The sequence below is a fragment of the Ammodytes marinus genome (assembly GCF_949987685.1).
Source record: "Ammodytes marinus genome assembly, chromosome: 13".
Classification (NCBI taxonomy): Eukaryota; Metazoa; Chordata; class Actinopteri; order Uranoscopiformes; family Ammodytidae; genus Ammodytes; species Ammodytes marinus.
The window spans coordinates 20,770,660-20,788,381 of record NC_137217.1 but is presented as its reverse complement, the minus strand read 5'-3'; the positions used below and the strand labels follow the sequence as shown (position 1 = coordinate 20,788,381).

General features: G+C 41.3%; 1 protein-coding gene across 4 annotated transcripts in view; it reads right to left on the bottom strand.

Annotated features, from left to right (window-relative positions):
* The window catches only part of myh14 (myosin, heavy chain 14, non-muscle), a 35,338-nt gene extending 21,633 nt beyond the window's left edge, over window positions 1–13,705 (bottom strand). For all 4 annotated transcript variants that reach the window (XM_080039886.1, XM_080039887.1, XM_080039888.1 and 1 more), the window contains exons 1-7: window positions 13,573–13,705; window positions 9,995–10,173; window positions 8,129–8,335; window positions 6,288–6,444; window positions 5,260–5,287; window positions 4,388–4,502; window positions 660–671 (exon numbers count right to left, since the gene is read on the bottom strand). In XM_080039886.1, the coding sequence (XP_079896012.1) occupies window positions 660–671; window positions 4,388–4,502; window positions 5,260–5,287; window positions 6,288–6,444; window positions 8,129–8,335; window positions 9,995–10,159 (684 nt within the window). In that variant the 5' untranslated portion in view covers window positions 10,160–10,173; window positions 13,573–13,705. The remainder of the gene's footprint in view (window positions 1–659; window positions 672–4,387; window positions 4,503–5,259; window positions 5,288–6,287; window positions 6,445–8,128; window positions 8,336–9,994; window positions 10,174–13,572) is intronic.
* Window positions 13,706–17,722: the final 4,017 nt, after the last annotated feature.

The window sequence follows — 17,722 nt, the reverse complement described above, 5'->3', positions numbered from 1 at the left end:
AGCTACATATTGGCTGAGTCTAGTTAGCTGCAATGCATTACTGCGGTTGTCGCATTGCCAGTGCAGCAGCTGTTGATGCAGCATCAGCATCAGCAGCCAGTGATGGGGAGTTATTTTGGCTACAGCAGGTGGTTATACTGTAAATGCTGTCAAGGAGGAATGCCAGCAAGCCATCACCACAGATAGACACAAACACATACAGAGCAAGACGTCAGCATTTTTTTTGGTGAAAGCTATGTGTTCACGGCACACACTCACAAAATACACCACATATTTAAAAATTACAACCAACACACCGACACAGTCACACCAACTCCTACAGCAGCACTCATTCAACATATACACATACTGTTTAGTTCATTAAACCTGAAAAAATACCCCAAAGTTCTACTGGAAATGGAATGGAAGAGCCAGCCCTGGCCCAGACCAATGAGTATTACCAGAAGAAATAATAAAACATGCCAAAACGAGAGACCCAGAAAACCAGGATTTATTCAAATAAAGGTTTAAAAAAGAAAATGTACATCAGACATGATTCTCTTCATGTATCTAAAGAATCACATCAGTTTTGGTAAGTGGTACATGGAACGTGTCAAGTCTAAAAAAAAGTTGACTCCCAACGAATAAACCCCAAGTGGTCTTAATACTTTCATACTCACATATTGCATACTCTGACGAATTGAAAATGTGAAAAATGAAGTATGGGAGGAGAAAGGGTAGGATGGATGGACATATGGATGAGATAAACAAACAAACAAAAAAGACAAATAAGACACAAATAACAACAACAACAACAACAACAACAACAAACAACGAAATACAAACAAGCAAAATCAAATATAATGTACAAGGCTAGAATGTAACGAGGAACCACATCAGTACCAACAGTTAAAGGTATAAGGTTACTATGTTAGTCAGTCAGTTTGTGTAGTGGAGTTCATTGAGCAGTACATAAGACGGGGCAAATCACATGAAACCTACCCTGTTCCCCAAAGAACAGCCTCTTGTTAGAGACCTAGAACCATCCACCTGAAGATGCAGAGACGAGAGAAGGACAATGCAGAGAGAAGAGAATGAGGGAAAACAAGTGCAGAAAGGAAGGACTGTAAGGACAATTCCGAAGAAAATGTAGAAAAAGTGGATGGTTTAACTGAGAAAACCCATTCCAAGGTGAGGTAAGGTAAAATAAATTGCACCTGCGGGAAAAGCCCATCTTTTAAATCTTTAAAATTAGTCAGTATAAATAAATAAGCAAAGTGGACAGTAATGTGATTGAAGTTCAGACTTTAAGAAGAAACACAGTTGATTTTTTTTAAGCAGCAGATTAAGATGCCATATTAAGTTGAAGAAATTTATGGAAAAGTGTTTACCGTACTTTTCGGACTATAAGCCGCGACGTTTTCCCAATTTTTTGACCCTGTTATTACACAGCACAGTATATGTTCTGTAGCTACTAGGGATGGGCGTTAGTAATCGAGTACTCCTCGTTTCAAATGAACTCGATTGGTGGATAAGGATTTTTTTTTTTTTGTGTCTGTAGCCTTTAGGCCGGCGGGCCGTGGCCGCCCCTATTTTAAAATGTTATATACGTGTACAGAACGGCACAAAACGGATAAAATAAAGTTTAACAAAATTAAATATTTTGATGCAAGTGCAATAAACTGAGCGTTGTGTCAAACATCAACTGCAAATAACTGCCACCGCAGCGCAGCCTGTGTTCTCCACAGCACCGCGGAGCTGAACACGGTCTCTCCTTTCTTCTCCAGAACATTTTCAGGAATATAACTGTCCAATTATTTCAAAGCAGATGATAAAGTTACGTTTATAAAAAGGGGAGATGACACCTGTTACTCACAGTTAGTAATGAGTAGACTCCAGAGCTATGTCCCATTACAGAGACCACACACTTGGTAGGACACAGTCTCGCGGTATATGAAGGCTATAGACTATGAAGGCCGATTTTAAGGCCGATTCCAAGGCCAACGAGCCTTGTTAAATGAGACGGTCTCCGCAGGTCTACGTTTACGAGCATTTCCGGTTTACGTAACAAGCCGTTACCTTGCGTGACGACTCGCCGCTCCTGTGCTGCCTAGCAACCCTGATTGCTGCCAACGGAGACAGCCTTGTCAAAGGAGGAAAAAAGAAAAAGAAGTTGCCTACCAGACGAAAAGAAAAAAAAGTACAAGAAAAAAAGAAAGGAAGATAAAAGTTGAGAAGATGGAGCAACACGTTGCTGTTTTGTTATTTTTTATTTTATTTTATGCAATCTCTGAAAAAAACGCAATGAATCTTGGGATATGTTGGGCCACGAAGGATACATCTGATGCAGCCTTCAAAACCGTGAAACGAAGGCTGCATTTCTCGGCCGCATATGAGGAGCCTTGCAAATGGGACAGCCTTTGCGCGCCGCTATGACGCAATCGGTCTTCAAATGCAGCCTACGTAGGCTGCAATCCCTGAATCAAGACACAGCCCAGGTGAGCATGCAAGGTGCTCTCCGCTTGGAAAGAAAAGAAGAAGCAAGGCTTACTTCAGACACATTCGCTCCGAGCCAACAACAGTTAAGACGCCTTCAATAGGGAATATGGGGATAAGATTCAAAAACCGACCGGTGTAACGTTCCGTTAATGAGGAATGAGTCGCGGTAATTATTCACGGACACGGAGTGAGCATTACGCGGTTGGATATAGGCCTACAACTATCTGCTTTGGTGAGTTATTTATATGTATTTAAATTGTAGGACAATCATTTTATATTATCTGCTGCCTTCTTATTTTAAATGGTGTGTTAGGCAATTTTTTTTGTTAAAACTACAGCCCATGCTTTTTTTCTCTTTTTTTTCCCCCATCGCAGACCTACTGGATCGGTTTAAATTGTGGCCCGTCTATTTAATTACTTTCAGGGAGGAAAAACTTGTGGAAAAAAATCCTTAATATCATATGGCAACTGTGACTGTTTGACATAAGCATTGAGCGCTTTATTGCGGTCAACCGTTGTTCTGTAGACAGATGCGTTGCGTTAAAGCAAAGAAAATAATTTCCAACTCACAACACCCACTCTTCCCTGAATATGAAACCCTGCCATCAGGGAGAAGAATCCGGGTGCCGCTATGTAAATCTAACCGCCTTAAATTGTCATTTGTCCCAGCCTCCATTAAACTGACGAACAATGTGCAATAGAATAATGTGCAATATATAGGTTAGCACTTTAGCACATAGTACTTTAGCACATAGCACTTTAGAACTGCACTTTAGCACATAGTACTTTAGCACATAGCACTTTATCCATGAGCTCTAGTGCAATGCACACTAGTACTCTAGCTCCACACTGTAGATATCTATGCTTTACATCAAAGTGCCATTTAAAGTATATCAAGCTCCATGTTCTCAATGTTTAAATGTTAGTTTGTCTGGTTGTGTTTGTGTCTGTGGTTGTGTTTTTGTTCTTGTTCTGTTGTACTCTGAATGTTTCAGAAAGCAATGATGCACTGTGCCCAAGACAAATTTCCCCACGGGGACAATAAAGTTTAACCTAACCTAACCTAACCTAAAAATAGAAAAAAGTTTAACGAGGAATCGATTGATCCTTGAGGAATGCAAGCGATCACACGAGTAGCGAAAACACTCGTGCCCATCCCTAGTAGCTACTATTGCACTAAATGGTAACACTTACGTACGTTATGCAAATATGCAACTTGTTTGTTGAAATGTTAATAAATGGGAGCTTCCTCAAGCAGCCTTCTCTTTCCCGACAATCCCCTCTGTGCACGAACTCTTACATATGGTAATTAAACATTATAACACCTGCGGCTTATAGTCCAGTGCGGCTTATAGTGCGGAAAATACGGTATTCCCTTTCCAAATATAAGAAAAAAGATACCACTCCCTTGTAAGTGTGCCAAGGACACATCTGTAGATGGGAGGAGATTATTATATCTTAGCTTAGCATTAGGACTGGAAGCAGGGGGAAAGAGCTAGCCTTACTTTGTATGAGGTTCAACTACCAGCCTACCAGCACATCTGAAGTTCACTCATTAACTAAATCCAACCTCAATGTGAGGACTCTGAGAAGTCACTGTGTACACCAAGAAATAGTTACAGAAACTCAATACAAAACTCCTGTAATTTGTAGTTGTAAAGAGTTGTAAAATGTTGAACTATTCAATTTAGTTTCCTGCAGCCTAGTCCTACGTCATATTTCCTTTCCTGATCTCAAATCTGTTTCTCTAAACATTACTTCTTCCCCTTTTCACCCTCTGCATCTTTCCTGTTCTTCCCTTCCTATTTCAATCATACTGCTCACAGAATGCCTTTGTTCTCTTTATATGTTGTTTTTCCAGTTGCTCTTCTTTTGCCCTTACACCTGTGGTGTCTCTACTGTTACGTACCTGTACAGCTTCCTTGTTCCTACCCAGAGTGCTACCCTTATGGGAGGAGGCAACATGAGCCAAATACTGGATGACTTTCTTGGTGTTCTCGGTTTTCCCAGCACCAGACTCGCCTCTGGAATACACACACATACAAAACCGAGTAAAAGGCCACACATATAAAAAATAAAAGCCCTTGTCTTTACAAAACGGTCATAAACGGTCTTAAACACATATGGTCCCCATTATGAATGGTATAGCAAGTGGCCACACACACATTCATCATACCAGTAAATATAGAGCCCATGCAGTGCATTCAAAGCCACAGGTCTAAACAGAGAGCAGGTGTGGAGGATACAGGCTGCGTCAGTATTGTTGCTTTTGGAGGAAAACCAGGGAGAATGGAGTAAAAATAACAGCTGTAAAAGATCTAAAAGAAGCTGACTCCTCATTCCAAATACACTGATTTGAGATGATCCTTGACAATGACAGGAAGAATCTGTCAAGAACACATGATGACAGGGGGACAGACGCGAGGTAGGTAGAATACCATTGATACAATAAGACAGAAAGATACATTCACAACAGACTGACTTTTGACTAAAATGTAAAAAAAAAAGTAACTCGATTCTTTCAAATCAATATGGATCAATATGATCCACATTGATTTGAAAGCTGGATAATTTTTTAATTGCATAGATATGTGCAGGTGGGCACCAATACATACAAATGGAGACATGTGAAAGCACACCGAATACACACGTGTACACACACACACACACACACACACACACACACACACTCTCAATGTGAACCACGTGGATATTTTCCTGATGGCAAAATACACAGAAGTCATACACAAACATATGGGTGCCCTATGAAAAGCTACTCACGTGCAGAGGATTGCCTGATCTTCTCTGTCTGTGGAATAGAAAACAATGGGGATACTGTTATGAGCGTCATTACATTGTGACAGACAGACAGACAGACAGACAGACAGATAGGTAGATAGACAGTGTTAAACATGTGGTTTAATACATGACAAGACATGCATGTACTGTATAGTCCACACATTGACACAGGATTCCTTGAATCAATCAAATACTGTATGGGAGTGAGGGTGTCATATTTGCCATTGTTTAGGTTATGTTACAGCCCCACTGACCAGACATGAAGTGCTTTGGAAGCCTCCACAGGGGTTCCCACACCTCAAGTTTCATGGTTAATGCATTATCATATGGTAGAGACAGACTGGCGCTAGACCTCTGACTGTGCTCTCTCTTGGCATGTCAGTCACCTCATAGCTAGTTGGACCCATAAAAGGAAGCAGGTCACCACCTGAACTGGTCTTTCCAGGCTGCCAAACCACACGCCACTGGTAGACAATGGATGGACACTGTTTGCAACATTACTTGTATTTGGCTTTCAAGATTCCGACAACATTCAGACTGGATGAATTCATACTGGTCGTACAGGTTCAATAATTGTAGAAACACACCTTCAACCCTGAGGGGGGAGGTGCTGTCAAGAACGTTCACACAGAGCTTCTCTGCCCTGTTATCTCACAGAGACACCCTGAGGCAGAGACTTTACTCAATTGGATCTTAACAGCTTTCAAAAGGTTGCTGGGAATTTTCTCAATAACATGTGGTCCACATTATCAGCCCAACAAATACATAATGTCACTGAACCTAACTTGTTACAGGGATAGCCTCACTTCTAAATCTATGTAGCCAAAACATACCGTCTTGCCTATTTGTTGTCACTTTTAAGGCTTTTGATGACAGCCACGAGTCAAGAATGCACCACACCTTCACACAGCGTTCACAGTATCGCTTAGCGAGCAAAGATCACCGACCAGATTCAGTACTGTGTTCCAGGAGTGAGGCAGAGGTCAGAGGTCACAGATAGTGTTGATTACCTTGTAGCATGCTGCGATAGGCTGCCTCTGATATGGCATAGATGTGCGGGGGCATCTCGTGGCGTTTTTTACCCCGGTACATCTCCACAATGGCCTCTGTGTAGATGGGCAGGTTCTTGTATGGGTTGATCACCACACAGAACAGACCTGAATATGTCTGGGGAAAACACAGAACAGAGAGATTCACACTGAACTTATCCTCATAGTGCATAGAGTGGTTAGTCAACCAATTAAGATATCGATCCAAGCAGAATAAAACATCACGTTGTTTAAAATTTGTTTGATAAACGTACATCTTGATGTACTCTCTTTGCACATAGACAGTCAAGTGATTTATGCTAGATTCAATGATATTTTCATTAACTGTCGATGGCTTTACCTCTCCTGTTTGTTAATGGCAGGAGAAATGTATTCTTATTAAACCATTGCTTCAGCTGAATGTACAGCAGCAAACCAAAAGTGGTGTCAGAGCAGCTCTGTCAGATACTTGTTTTGATATTCACCATTCTCCATTACTAGGATATCAAGCATTCATATGTCACATCCTTTTACAAGTAACAAAAAGAAGTGGAACAAATTAATTTTATGACAAAGGCCTTGTGATATTCCCTTGGCCTACATTTGTAAAAAAGCATTGCGGGGCATGTTGAAGAATCTAATAGGACGAAGTAAAGCATGGAAAATAGGGCATCCTCATTGGGAAAGAAACCTCATTAAATATGATAACCTTTGCATACAAAGATGCAAACACACCTTGTGCTGTTTTGCCTCAGATGTTTGACCCACCCTTACTCAAGAGGCAGACGACTGTGGCTAATTATTTACCGGAGGATTAATACTTGGGTAACTGGAAAAAAGAAAGTTGGAAAAAAAATCTGTGAAATCTTACCCTGAAATTCAGCTTGTATCACATCCTGCATGATTTTTTTTTAAAGATATTTTTTGGCATTTTTATGCTTTATTGATAGTGCAGAGAGACAGGTGAAATGGGTCAGAGAGGGGAGTGACATGCAGAGAACGACCGCGGGTGGGAATTGAACCCGGGACTGCTGCTGGGCCCGGTCCAGGAGGGACGCCCTACCAACTTGATTAATTTGGGATATTTTTAATTAAATAGATTTTAGTCAAACAAACAGTCATTCATTTTCCATGAGAAAATTGGCTGCAATCAGCTGTTACAAATACATAAACAGACGCCAGCGTCACAGAGCTCACAAACATTTTAACACCCAGTCATTGGTGTTCTTATAATGCATTCCAACTGAAGTGGAAGACCCGAAAGATGCACACACCACTTTATCTTATCTCATATTGTAACACGCCTCTCAAAACTATTCCAACAATGTCCTCTAGCTCCTAGGTGCCCACCTCTTAATGTCTATTCTCAGCTTCACCCGCCCTAATTTATCCCATTATTAGTCTGCTCAACTTATTTAATTGCCCATAAATGTGTCTACTTTAATTGCACACACTAAATTCTTCCTGAATGTGCAATCCAATTATCATTGAATTACATTACTATGGGTTCAATTTCTATCTGATCTATCCTACTCATATCTTTTCCACAGGCGAAACTGGAGATGCCACCACTCTCACATGAAAAACTTTGTAAACTGACTCACCTCACCTCTTTCACCGGCCCATATCAGTTGCACTAGAGATGCCAGAGGAGCTAACCACTCATAAATGCATGTACACAACATCCCACATTAGACGTGTGCACACACTTTGTCATGCATATGAATATGTGCACTGGCGTTAGAACCGCATACACATATTATTTATGTCATATACCCTGGATGCGGTCACTTCCTCGTGCATTCACTGTTTTGTGCACTCACATAGATCAAGCCAGAGTAGTATCTCTCTCTGAGGTTGTGCAGCACCGAGGCTTCGTTGAGGCAGGTGAGGTCAGCCATGTCTTCCACTTTACTGAATCGTGGGGGGTTCATCCGCTGCACCTCCTCCCTGGACAGAGTAATCCTCCGCTGGCTGTCTGCCAGCTCAACCTCCACCTCATCTCCACGCTCTTCCCGAATACTGGCCGACTGTGAGTGGGAGAAAAGAGAGTTGTTGTGTTTTTTATGAAACAATTACGAAAGAGAGAATTTCTATAGATAAAACACCACAGCGATTGTCATGTCTGCATCAGGATACAATAAGCAATGCATTTACAAAAAAAGGTGAATGTAAATTTAATCATTTCTTGCATTAAAATATGCTGACTGGCTGCCTTGGATCCTCTCATAGGTCTCAAACCTTGGATGCTCCATCTTCCTTTCATGCACCAACAAGGAAGAGCTTTCCAAACAACCAATGTTTTTTTTTTTTGGGGGCATTTTTATGCTTTATTGACAGTGCAGAGAGACAGAGGTGAAATGGGGCAGAGGGGAGTGACATGCAGAGAACGACCGCGGGCGGGAATCGAACCCGGGTCTGCTGCTGGGCCCGGCCCGGGGGGGGGGGTGGGGAGGGGACGCCCTACCAACTGAGCTAAGGGCGCCCCCCATAAAAATCAACTTTGACAACAAATTAAAACAGACTGAGTTGCCAGTCTCAAACAAGTTTCATGATTTTTTATGTTTTCATTCTGCCACGAACAGAGCAGAAGGTAATGGATACCAAGGAGGCAGAACATCAATTACAGAAAATACTTATTTGGAAAATGTACAAAATCATTGTAGCTGTATTGTAGATTTGTAGGCACTGGCCTGAAACTCTAGCCTGAAAATCGAGACCTACATCTAAGCTGCGTAGCGAATTTAAATTTGCTAGCGGTGAGTCCGTATTTCCAGGGTAATCTGGGCAAGCCATCTTTAGAGCAGTCATTGTATTCGACAGCAAATAGGAATAGATGGTGACAGAAAAATGGATAAGAGGAGCTCTCTGCAGGTCTTGTGCTTGTCAGACAGGAAGTAGTGAACTCTGGTTTCGACCAGGTCACTTGACTCTGCCCTGCTTCATTCTCTCGGCTACTTGACATGCAACAAAAAAATATGTCTCTGTTTGCATGTGTGTGGGTGAATATTAGTCACAGATTGAACTAATGCTCAGAATATGAAACTGGATGTAAATTCAGCCTGTGTGTGTTTGTCTCACATCATGACTGTAAAATGAAGTCAGTGTCTCTACAACGGCCTCTTTAACATTAGGACACTGAAGGAGAGTATTGTTCTATTCATAGAGCTCTCTATGAAACCAGTCCAGCAGAAAAGAGGGAGACTTAGAGATAGGACATCACATTCACATTTCACATCCTACAATATGCAACAATGAAAACTATGAATGTCCATTTTACAAGTAGCAAGAAGAAGTGGAACAAATTAATTTGATGACAAAGGCCTTGTGATAGTCACTTGGCCTAAATGTGTAAGAAGGCATCACGGGGCGTATTGAAGAATCTAATAGGACGAAGAAAAGCACGGAAAATAGGGCATCGTCATTGGGATAAAAACCCCATAAAAAGAATATGATTACATGTGCATACAAAGCTGCAAACACGCCTTATGCTGATTTGCCCCGCCTCGAAGGCAGACAACTGTGGCTAATTATTGACAAGAGGTTTAATACTTGGGCAATGGGAAACCCGGAATGTGAAGACATGACAAGTTGTAAAAATAGAGCCGTGAAATTATACTAGTTTTACTTCCTTTGTGATTTCAATTAGATTTGGGGGAGCTATTTGGTATGTGATTAAACCAGCCTACCTCAAAGCCATGCTTCTCTGACGGCACCCACACCAGCCTCTTGGCGGCCCAGTCGGCCTGGCTGGCGGCGGAGAAGGAAGGTTTGGAAGTTGGAGAACCCGGCGCCGCACCCGACGACAGGAAGCGGGTGACATCGTTGACACCGCCTCCCGTTTGCTTGGACATGGTTCCTCCTGGCACTGGGTGAGGAAAGGACATGAGAAAGAAAGTAGGAGAGAAAATAAAATGTGAGTCATTTTTTCATTTATAGGCCTCGTGTCTCGTGGCAGGTCTAAAACTGGAGCGCCGGGGATGATGTAAAGGACTGTCGGACAGTGACACTGATGCGATTCTGTGTCAAGATAGACACATACACACACACACACACACACACACACACACACACACACACACACACACACACACACACACACACACACACACACACACACACACACACCATACATAAAGGAAGAGCAGTAGTAGCAGCACGCAAGTAGCATGCAGGCCACATTCAGCTGAGATTGGGTCAGGGATGGCCTAATTGAAAGACGCAGCAAATCAAGGAGAATAACGGAGGAAGAAGAAGGACAGAGAGATGGGTGGGTGGAGGGGCGGATGGATGGAGGGATAGAAGAACAGCGAGATACATCAATCGACGGAGTAAACTGACATGACAGTAAGAGGGGGAGGGAGGGCAGAGGAGGAAGGAAATAGGGTGGGAAAGCAGTGAGGAGAGGGGATTCAAATGGATTGAATCTATTCTCGACGAGAAGTGGTGGAGCCAAAATGTTGATTCGACTTTGAGACCCAGTATCCCGTGAAAGACCCGATGGCAGTTAGCAAAGAGTGGTTACTACTCTGAAACACAAAGGCAATCTCTAGTCATAAGTGACTATAGTACTGCAACAGGATGTTTCTTAATTTGGTCTGACAGCTCAGAAATGCAGCAGTGAGACTCTGTGAGAAAAGTTCTATTGGAGGAGAACTCGTGACTCTTGATCTTTGCCTTGAGGCAAGTAGGAACGACATCATGGTTTAAGGGGGTACCGGTTGCTGCTCGACCATAACGACACCAAGGTGCAGTACACACAGCATTAGAAAAGACCCAAGATACTAAATAATAGAGCTGAAACAATTAGGCGGCTGAAAAGAACATGAATCAGCAAATATTTGGATAAAAATAAACTGGTTCCAGCTTTTCAAGTTCAGTTTGATGAACTGAATTCCATGTGGTCATCAAGATAGACTTACCCTTTAGGAATGAAACATTTCAAGTAGTAGTCCAACTGTAACACATAATGACGCTGAACAATTGATGATCGATTAAGTTTCCTTATTGAGTGAATGCTGAGCTAGCTGGTAAAGTCATGTGTGTGTTTGGTTTCACCGACATCTGTCTTTCTATGTGTGTGTGTGTGTGTGTGTGTGTGTGTGTGTGTCATATCAAAATAACGCATATTAATTATTATGTTGATCAATATTAGGGTTTTATGGAGTTATGAGCTGAGCACTAAGTCCTCTAAAGTTAACACACTTGACTTTTTTGAACAAACTTTGAGCAGACTTCAGGCTTTTACCATGTCACTGTTAACTATTAGGCGTCTCCTACCTCAGAAGGTATGTCATCCAGCTTGATTCCTGAAATGTAAGTTTTTTTTTTGTCTACTCAATGACAGGGCCCGATCCTCAACCCTGCCTTAACCATACCTGTGTTATTTCACAATGGCTCTGGGTGTGGAATAAACATATTGACAAAAGAGCTGCCACCACCCAGCCACTCAATAAGGAAAATATGTGATCCCTGCTCTGTGGCATGAAACAGCTGTGCATCATCACCATTCTTACAGGTCTTAATCATCCAATGAAAAGACCAAAACTAACAATACCTCGGCTCACTGTGTGTCTCAATACTTTCTGACTTCTCTATCCTGTCTGTGGCACTTGCACTCAACCACAAGCTAATTTGTTTCAACTGAAGATGAATATCTTTAAAACTGGTCACACATATTTGCCTTAAAACCGTAGGGCACCATACTCGAAAACAAGTTACTCAATCTAGATCAAATTGTATTTGATGGGGACTATTTTTCAATGGATTCATTTTGAGTATTAAACTTACTATTACTGAAATAACTTTATGTCAGGCTTTGTTATTGCAGGAAATACTTGATCATCATCATCATCATAATACATTGGAAGTTTTGTTAAAGAATAACACCAGCCTTATCCATTAATATGTTTTTGCCTATAAACCTAAGATTCAGAATAGAGTTACAGTTATGTACAGTACAGGTACATCATATGTTAAAGTAAAATAGTCAAAGTCACCATAAACCATGTGTTTGTGACCAACTATCTGCTTCCAAACCAGCCCTAGCCTTAAAATCAGCTTTAATGATGATCATGACAGACTGCTGACATTACAGCTGCAGTGTAGATGCTGATGGATCCCTTCAATGCTAATGATTCCCCTAATGCCAGTCTTCTCTCTCTCTCTCTCTCTCACACACACACACACACACACACACACACACACACACACACACACACACACACACACACACACACACACACACACACACACACACACACACACACACACACACACACACACACACACACACACACACACACACACACACACACACACACACACACACACACACACACACACACACACACACACACACACAGATTGTTGCAGCAAACTCGTCCTGCAGCAGCTGGACTTGCCAAAATCCTCACTGCTCTCCACCATAGCAACAGCAGCCTGCAGACAATACCTTCTGAGTTTCAACTGCAGGGGGTCATGCAGTGTGTCTTTGAGTGTACTCTGTCAATCTACGTTTTGAGTGTGTGTGTGTGTGTGTGTGTGTGTGTGTGTGTGTGTGTGTGTTTGTGTGTGGGGGGGCTCGAGGTTGTGCAAGTATTAAAGTGGTGGGGGAGCAGGAGACGCCTTTATTTCTTCAGTTTTCACGCGAAGTGGTAACGCATCTGTGATGATATTGTGGCTGTTTGACGGACGGTGCTAGAATGCATAAAGCCACTGGCTATGATAATTACAGTGCGGCAGCACCCCAGTACAGTTGCGCGCGACCCCTAAAATTACCTGCATTTTAGGACGATAGCACCAGCACAGAAACTGGCGAAGGCAACCACACCTTTAACGTAAGACATGAACAATCACATGGGCACTAGCCTTTAAATTACTGTGAACCGCATGTATGTGATAGCCACGAAACCAAGCCCCTTGTCACTCAGAATAATAGCGAGGTATTATCACTATCTCACATGAAGATAACCGTACGCCTATACTTTATAATTATTTGGATCGGAATCCTATATAACATGATCATTAGACAGTTTTCAGTGTCCAGACTTCAGGTCATCTCGACGTAAGCCTCTCTTTTCATAGAGAAAGATAAAAGCTGTATGAACGCCACTAGTCCTACCAACGTCTCATTTTGAAGCGTTGTGCCACTGCATTTAGACCAACCTAGCGAGGTTAGCCTGCTCCCCTGAAATATGATACGTTCAGGATATTACACTGGCTATTTACGAGTTGGATTAAGAGTAAAGGCAATTAAATCGCTCACCTTGGGGTTCCGCTGTTACTCGTGGATAAGGCTGTGGTGCGAGGAGAACCGGGGTGAAGCTGTTTCTTGGATATTTTCTTGCCTGATAGGTGTGTAGCCTGCCGCATATGCGGCTTTTATCATTGCAACGCTCTCTCAGTGGAGCCGCACTCACACTTCTCTGAGAATAAAACAGACAGGGTGCAGTGAGGGCAAGGCGACGGCTTCAGTCCGAGACACCAGCTTCCGGCTAGGAGACCAACCAGGCGCAAGAAGACGGTTTTTAGTCAAGCCTTGGAGAGAAATAACTCCAATCAAAATATACAACCGAGCAGAAGGCCCGCCTAATGAATACGACGAGAATTTTCCGCCCCAAAGCTGGCATGAAACGGGTGCGGCGACGAATGGAGTTCGCGGTAGCACGGGCAACTCCACCGCGAGCCAATACCAACGGACTGGAGGCGGGGTTACACCCGAGTGACGTGTCGAGCAGCTAATCGGAGCGCTGCAGCAGGTGCCTGTGCGGCAGTCTCGCGCTAAAGTAGAGAGATTTGCGCGCCCTTTGTTTACCACTCGGTGGCGATGAGTGTCGGTAGACACAGATCTGGGATCGGATTTGTTTGAATCCCCAATCAAAACACTTCATACGGTTTGCTTTGAATGATCTGACTCAGGCGCGTGATTCAGATCATCTCACAAAATCCGACTGAACCCGAATAATCGAGTTAACAGGGTAAATAATTACACCAATGTGAATATAGCTACATTTTCTGACATTTCTTTTAGTTCATGTCATATTGAACATCTCCTATTAATCACCACACAACAATAGTAGCATAGGCCTATAGGCTATTATAAAGAAAAACTCCCTAATATTGAGGACCGCCAGACGATCAAAAGGCCTACAAAAGCAAGTAAATGCATTTTAAGTGTCTAATCTGTAGGCCTCGGTTATAGTGCATTATAAGTGTCTAATCTGTAGGCCTATGTTATAGGCTAAGTGTGGCCATATTTATAATTATAGGCTAGATATTTTACAACCAGATTGAAATAGATTTAGGCTATGTAGGCCTAGCCTTCTTTTCAGTAGGCCTATGTCACAAGCCTAAAAAACATAAACAAATAGGCCTATACATTTTTTTTTTTACAAATAGGACTTAGCTGTTCATAAATTAATTGTATGTCATCAATATGTTATCAACCTTTTTTTCTACGCTGATAAAAACTGAAAATGTAAGCTTAATAGGATGATTGATATTTTTACATGAAGTGTTATGTTCCTCTGATTTATGAGCGTTTGACTTTTCCAGAAGCTGGCAGGTCATGCCAGCCCAGCAGCACATTAAAAGGAAATAAAAACGTTTTTAAATTCAATTTTACTTGATATTTGATATAAAATTGATATAGCCTAACATTTTTAATATAAAAAAAAAATTATGAACAAAGCAGTAAATAAACACTGCCATCTGGATGACTTATTTTAAATGGTCAGGAGGCTTGCAACATGAGTTTCAAGGAAAATTAATAAAGAAGCAACTAATAATTGCAATTCAATCCCCATGTTTTATTTGCTGTACAACACAGTTCTGTTTCACATGGAAGTGCTCGTGCCGGAGGCAGCTTTGAAATAACATTTTAATGTTAGAACAGAGAGGTTTCCCTTCATCTTTGGAAAAATAACCTAGGAGAGGTAGCTACAGCCTGTACTGGTTTCATCTCACAATTGTGTTAGAAATGTATGTTGTGTTACAGTTAAGTATGTATTTTACACTTTGTATATTGTTCAATATGAAGTATGTGCACTGTGAGCAGTGAATCTAAAGCAACCAGTGAAATTACCACATAATCTATCTATTTTTTTTCTGCGGATGTTAAAAAATCATCATAGTTAAAATGATGGTGCTGTAAGTTCAAGTTACTTTTTATGGAAGTGGAGGAAGGGTGAACATGACCCATCATGCAGCCTATATAAATAGAACATGGTAGCTATGAAGGAGAAGAGTAAAGGAGGACATAAACAGAGAACAGCATTAACACTAACTGTCTGTGACAGATAATATGTAATTTATCCCCAACCGCCTCTGAGGTAACCGGAAAAGCTTTCAATACCCGAAGTGAAACACTGTGACTGTTAGGCCTAAACTGAGGTTAACCTGTGTTGAACTTGCTACAGTACTGTCCTGTAGAAGCTTCATTAGTGATATTAGTCTCCAAATCTGTGCAAAGTACAAAGAGCAAGTTCACAGGATGTGCCTTAATCTGATTATTGGTCAACAGTAAATATCATGTTGCATTCCTGACAGTATATTTACTGCAAAGTAGTACAGGATCCAAAATGAAAAAGAACATTCCAGGTGCTTTGTAATATAACTACAAAGCGTAACTATTACATAGTCTATAATACAATAGGCCTAGAGCTAAAAGCATCATCAGTGCATGTTCATATTGAGACTCAGTTCCTGACCAAATTCGCAGTAATTCATTTGCACAGACAAACTGCAAATGTTAACTTAAAAGTGATTGAAAAAAACACACCTGCACAAGTAACATTATGCAAATACACACAATCCAAATAAGCTTTAAGCACAATTTAAACATGAAATTAACTGCTGCAGATAAAGGGCCAGTCGCAAAATCTCTGTTTTCATATGAAGGCACCACTCACTACACTCAAACTGTAACACATTAAAATTAGAGCAGGATATCACATGAGTTTATGGGCACAAAAATAAAGAATAATTTGTAGTTTCCTGTTCGATCCTCATCCATGCAGATGTTACACAGTTGTTTTATTCTTAGAGATGCAGAGATGGTAAGCCATGCAATAAATATTAGATCCAATTCCCCATTAATTGAGAGCAACACCTTTTGGTTTGGATTCATTCCGAACCGACAAAGGTCTTACAAATCCCAAGACACTTAAAAGATTATAATTTCATATCTCAGTTGCTAAGTAGAATCCAAAAGTAACATAGCAAAACCAGCATTATTAATTTTAGCATTTCAGAACATAAGAAAAATACTAGATGGTAGTGCAAGAAAATATGTATGTTAATCAAGGGCGTAATTTGTAGGGGGGATGGAGGGGTTGCAACCCCCCAATAAACAAAACCGGTCAATGCAATGCCCCAAAATATCTAGAGAGGTGGAGATCTCAACCCCTCTCCCCCAATGTCGAAGCCAAAGTTACTCTCTTGATGGTAATTAACTAGTCTAAACACAGCCACCATAATGTATCTTCATGTATCATTGTAGTTTGAAAATTACTAACACTTTGTCTGACCACATTCACCTCAACCCAAAATGTTGGAATAAACAAAGCAAATGTTCTATCAGGAAACATGTTTTGCATGACACATGGAAAAAAAGCCAAGAACCAACAACATACAAAACATAACATGGAAAAGTAACTGCTCAAAACCGCTGCTAGTTTTCAGTTGTTTCTCCACATTACTGTTGCTCTGCTTTGGCTCTACAAGTATTCTAGCCTAATACTCAACTTCATTCTCAAGAGCCCCCTCCCCACCTCAATTACAAAATATGCACTACCCATACTTACCATAACAAGATACAGCAATCAAATTCATGAGAGGGGAAGAAATTCCTGAGTTGTACTTAAGTAGGTACACTCCCACACATTTCAAATAGAAGCCACCTCAAATAAAAGTCAACATTTCTACAGATCATTCAAACTGGAGTTGCAGTTCAAGGTTAAAGCCACCAGGGGGCACCCTTGCATATTCTGCCAGTCAGATTGTGCTGTGGTATTGATGGGCCAGATGAGAGATTTAACAGCCAAGTTTTCAATGATTTTGAAAGATTGCCAGGACCAATCAGACAACCACATCTTCTCCCCTGTAGAATGATACTGAACCTCCCTCTGTTTCTCTATCTGTTCATTTCATCTCCATTTCTCTCATCTAATCTGTGTAGTAGCCTATTTATCTATATTTTACAAACTTATAAAAAATGTACTTGTTCCTCAATCTAGACTTTCTTTCCTGTTGAATTACTGCAGGCAAGTTCATTTTCTATTCTTTATCCTGACTGGCAAGATCATTGCCTTATCTACTTTTCATCCAATTTCCTACCTGTCTAACCCTCTCTTTCTGCCTGTTCTTCCAGTTCAACTTCTTGTCTTATGTCCCGTAAGGCCTTATATCCCACAGAT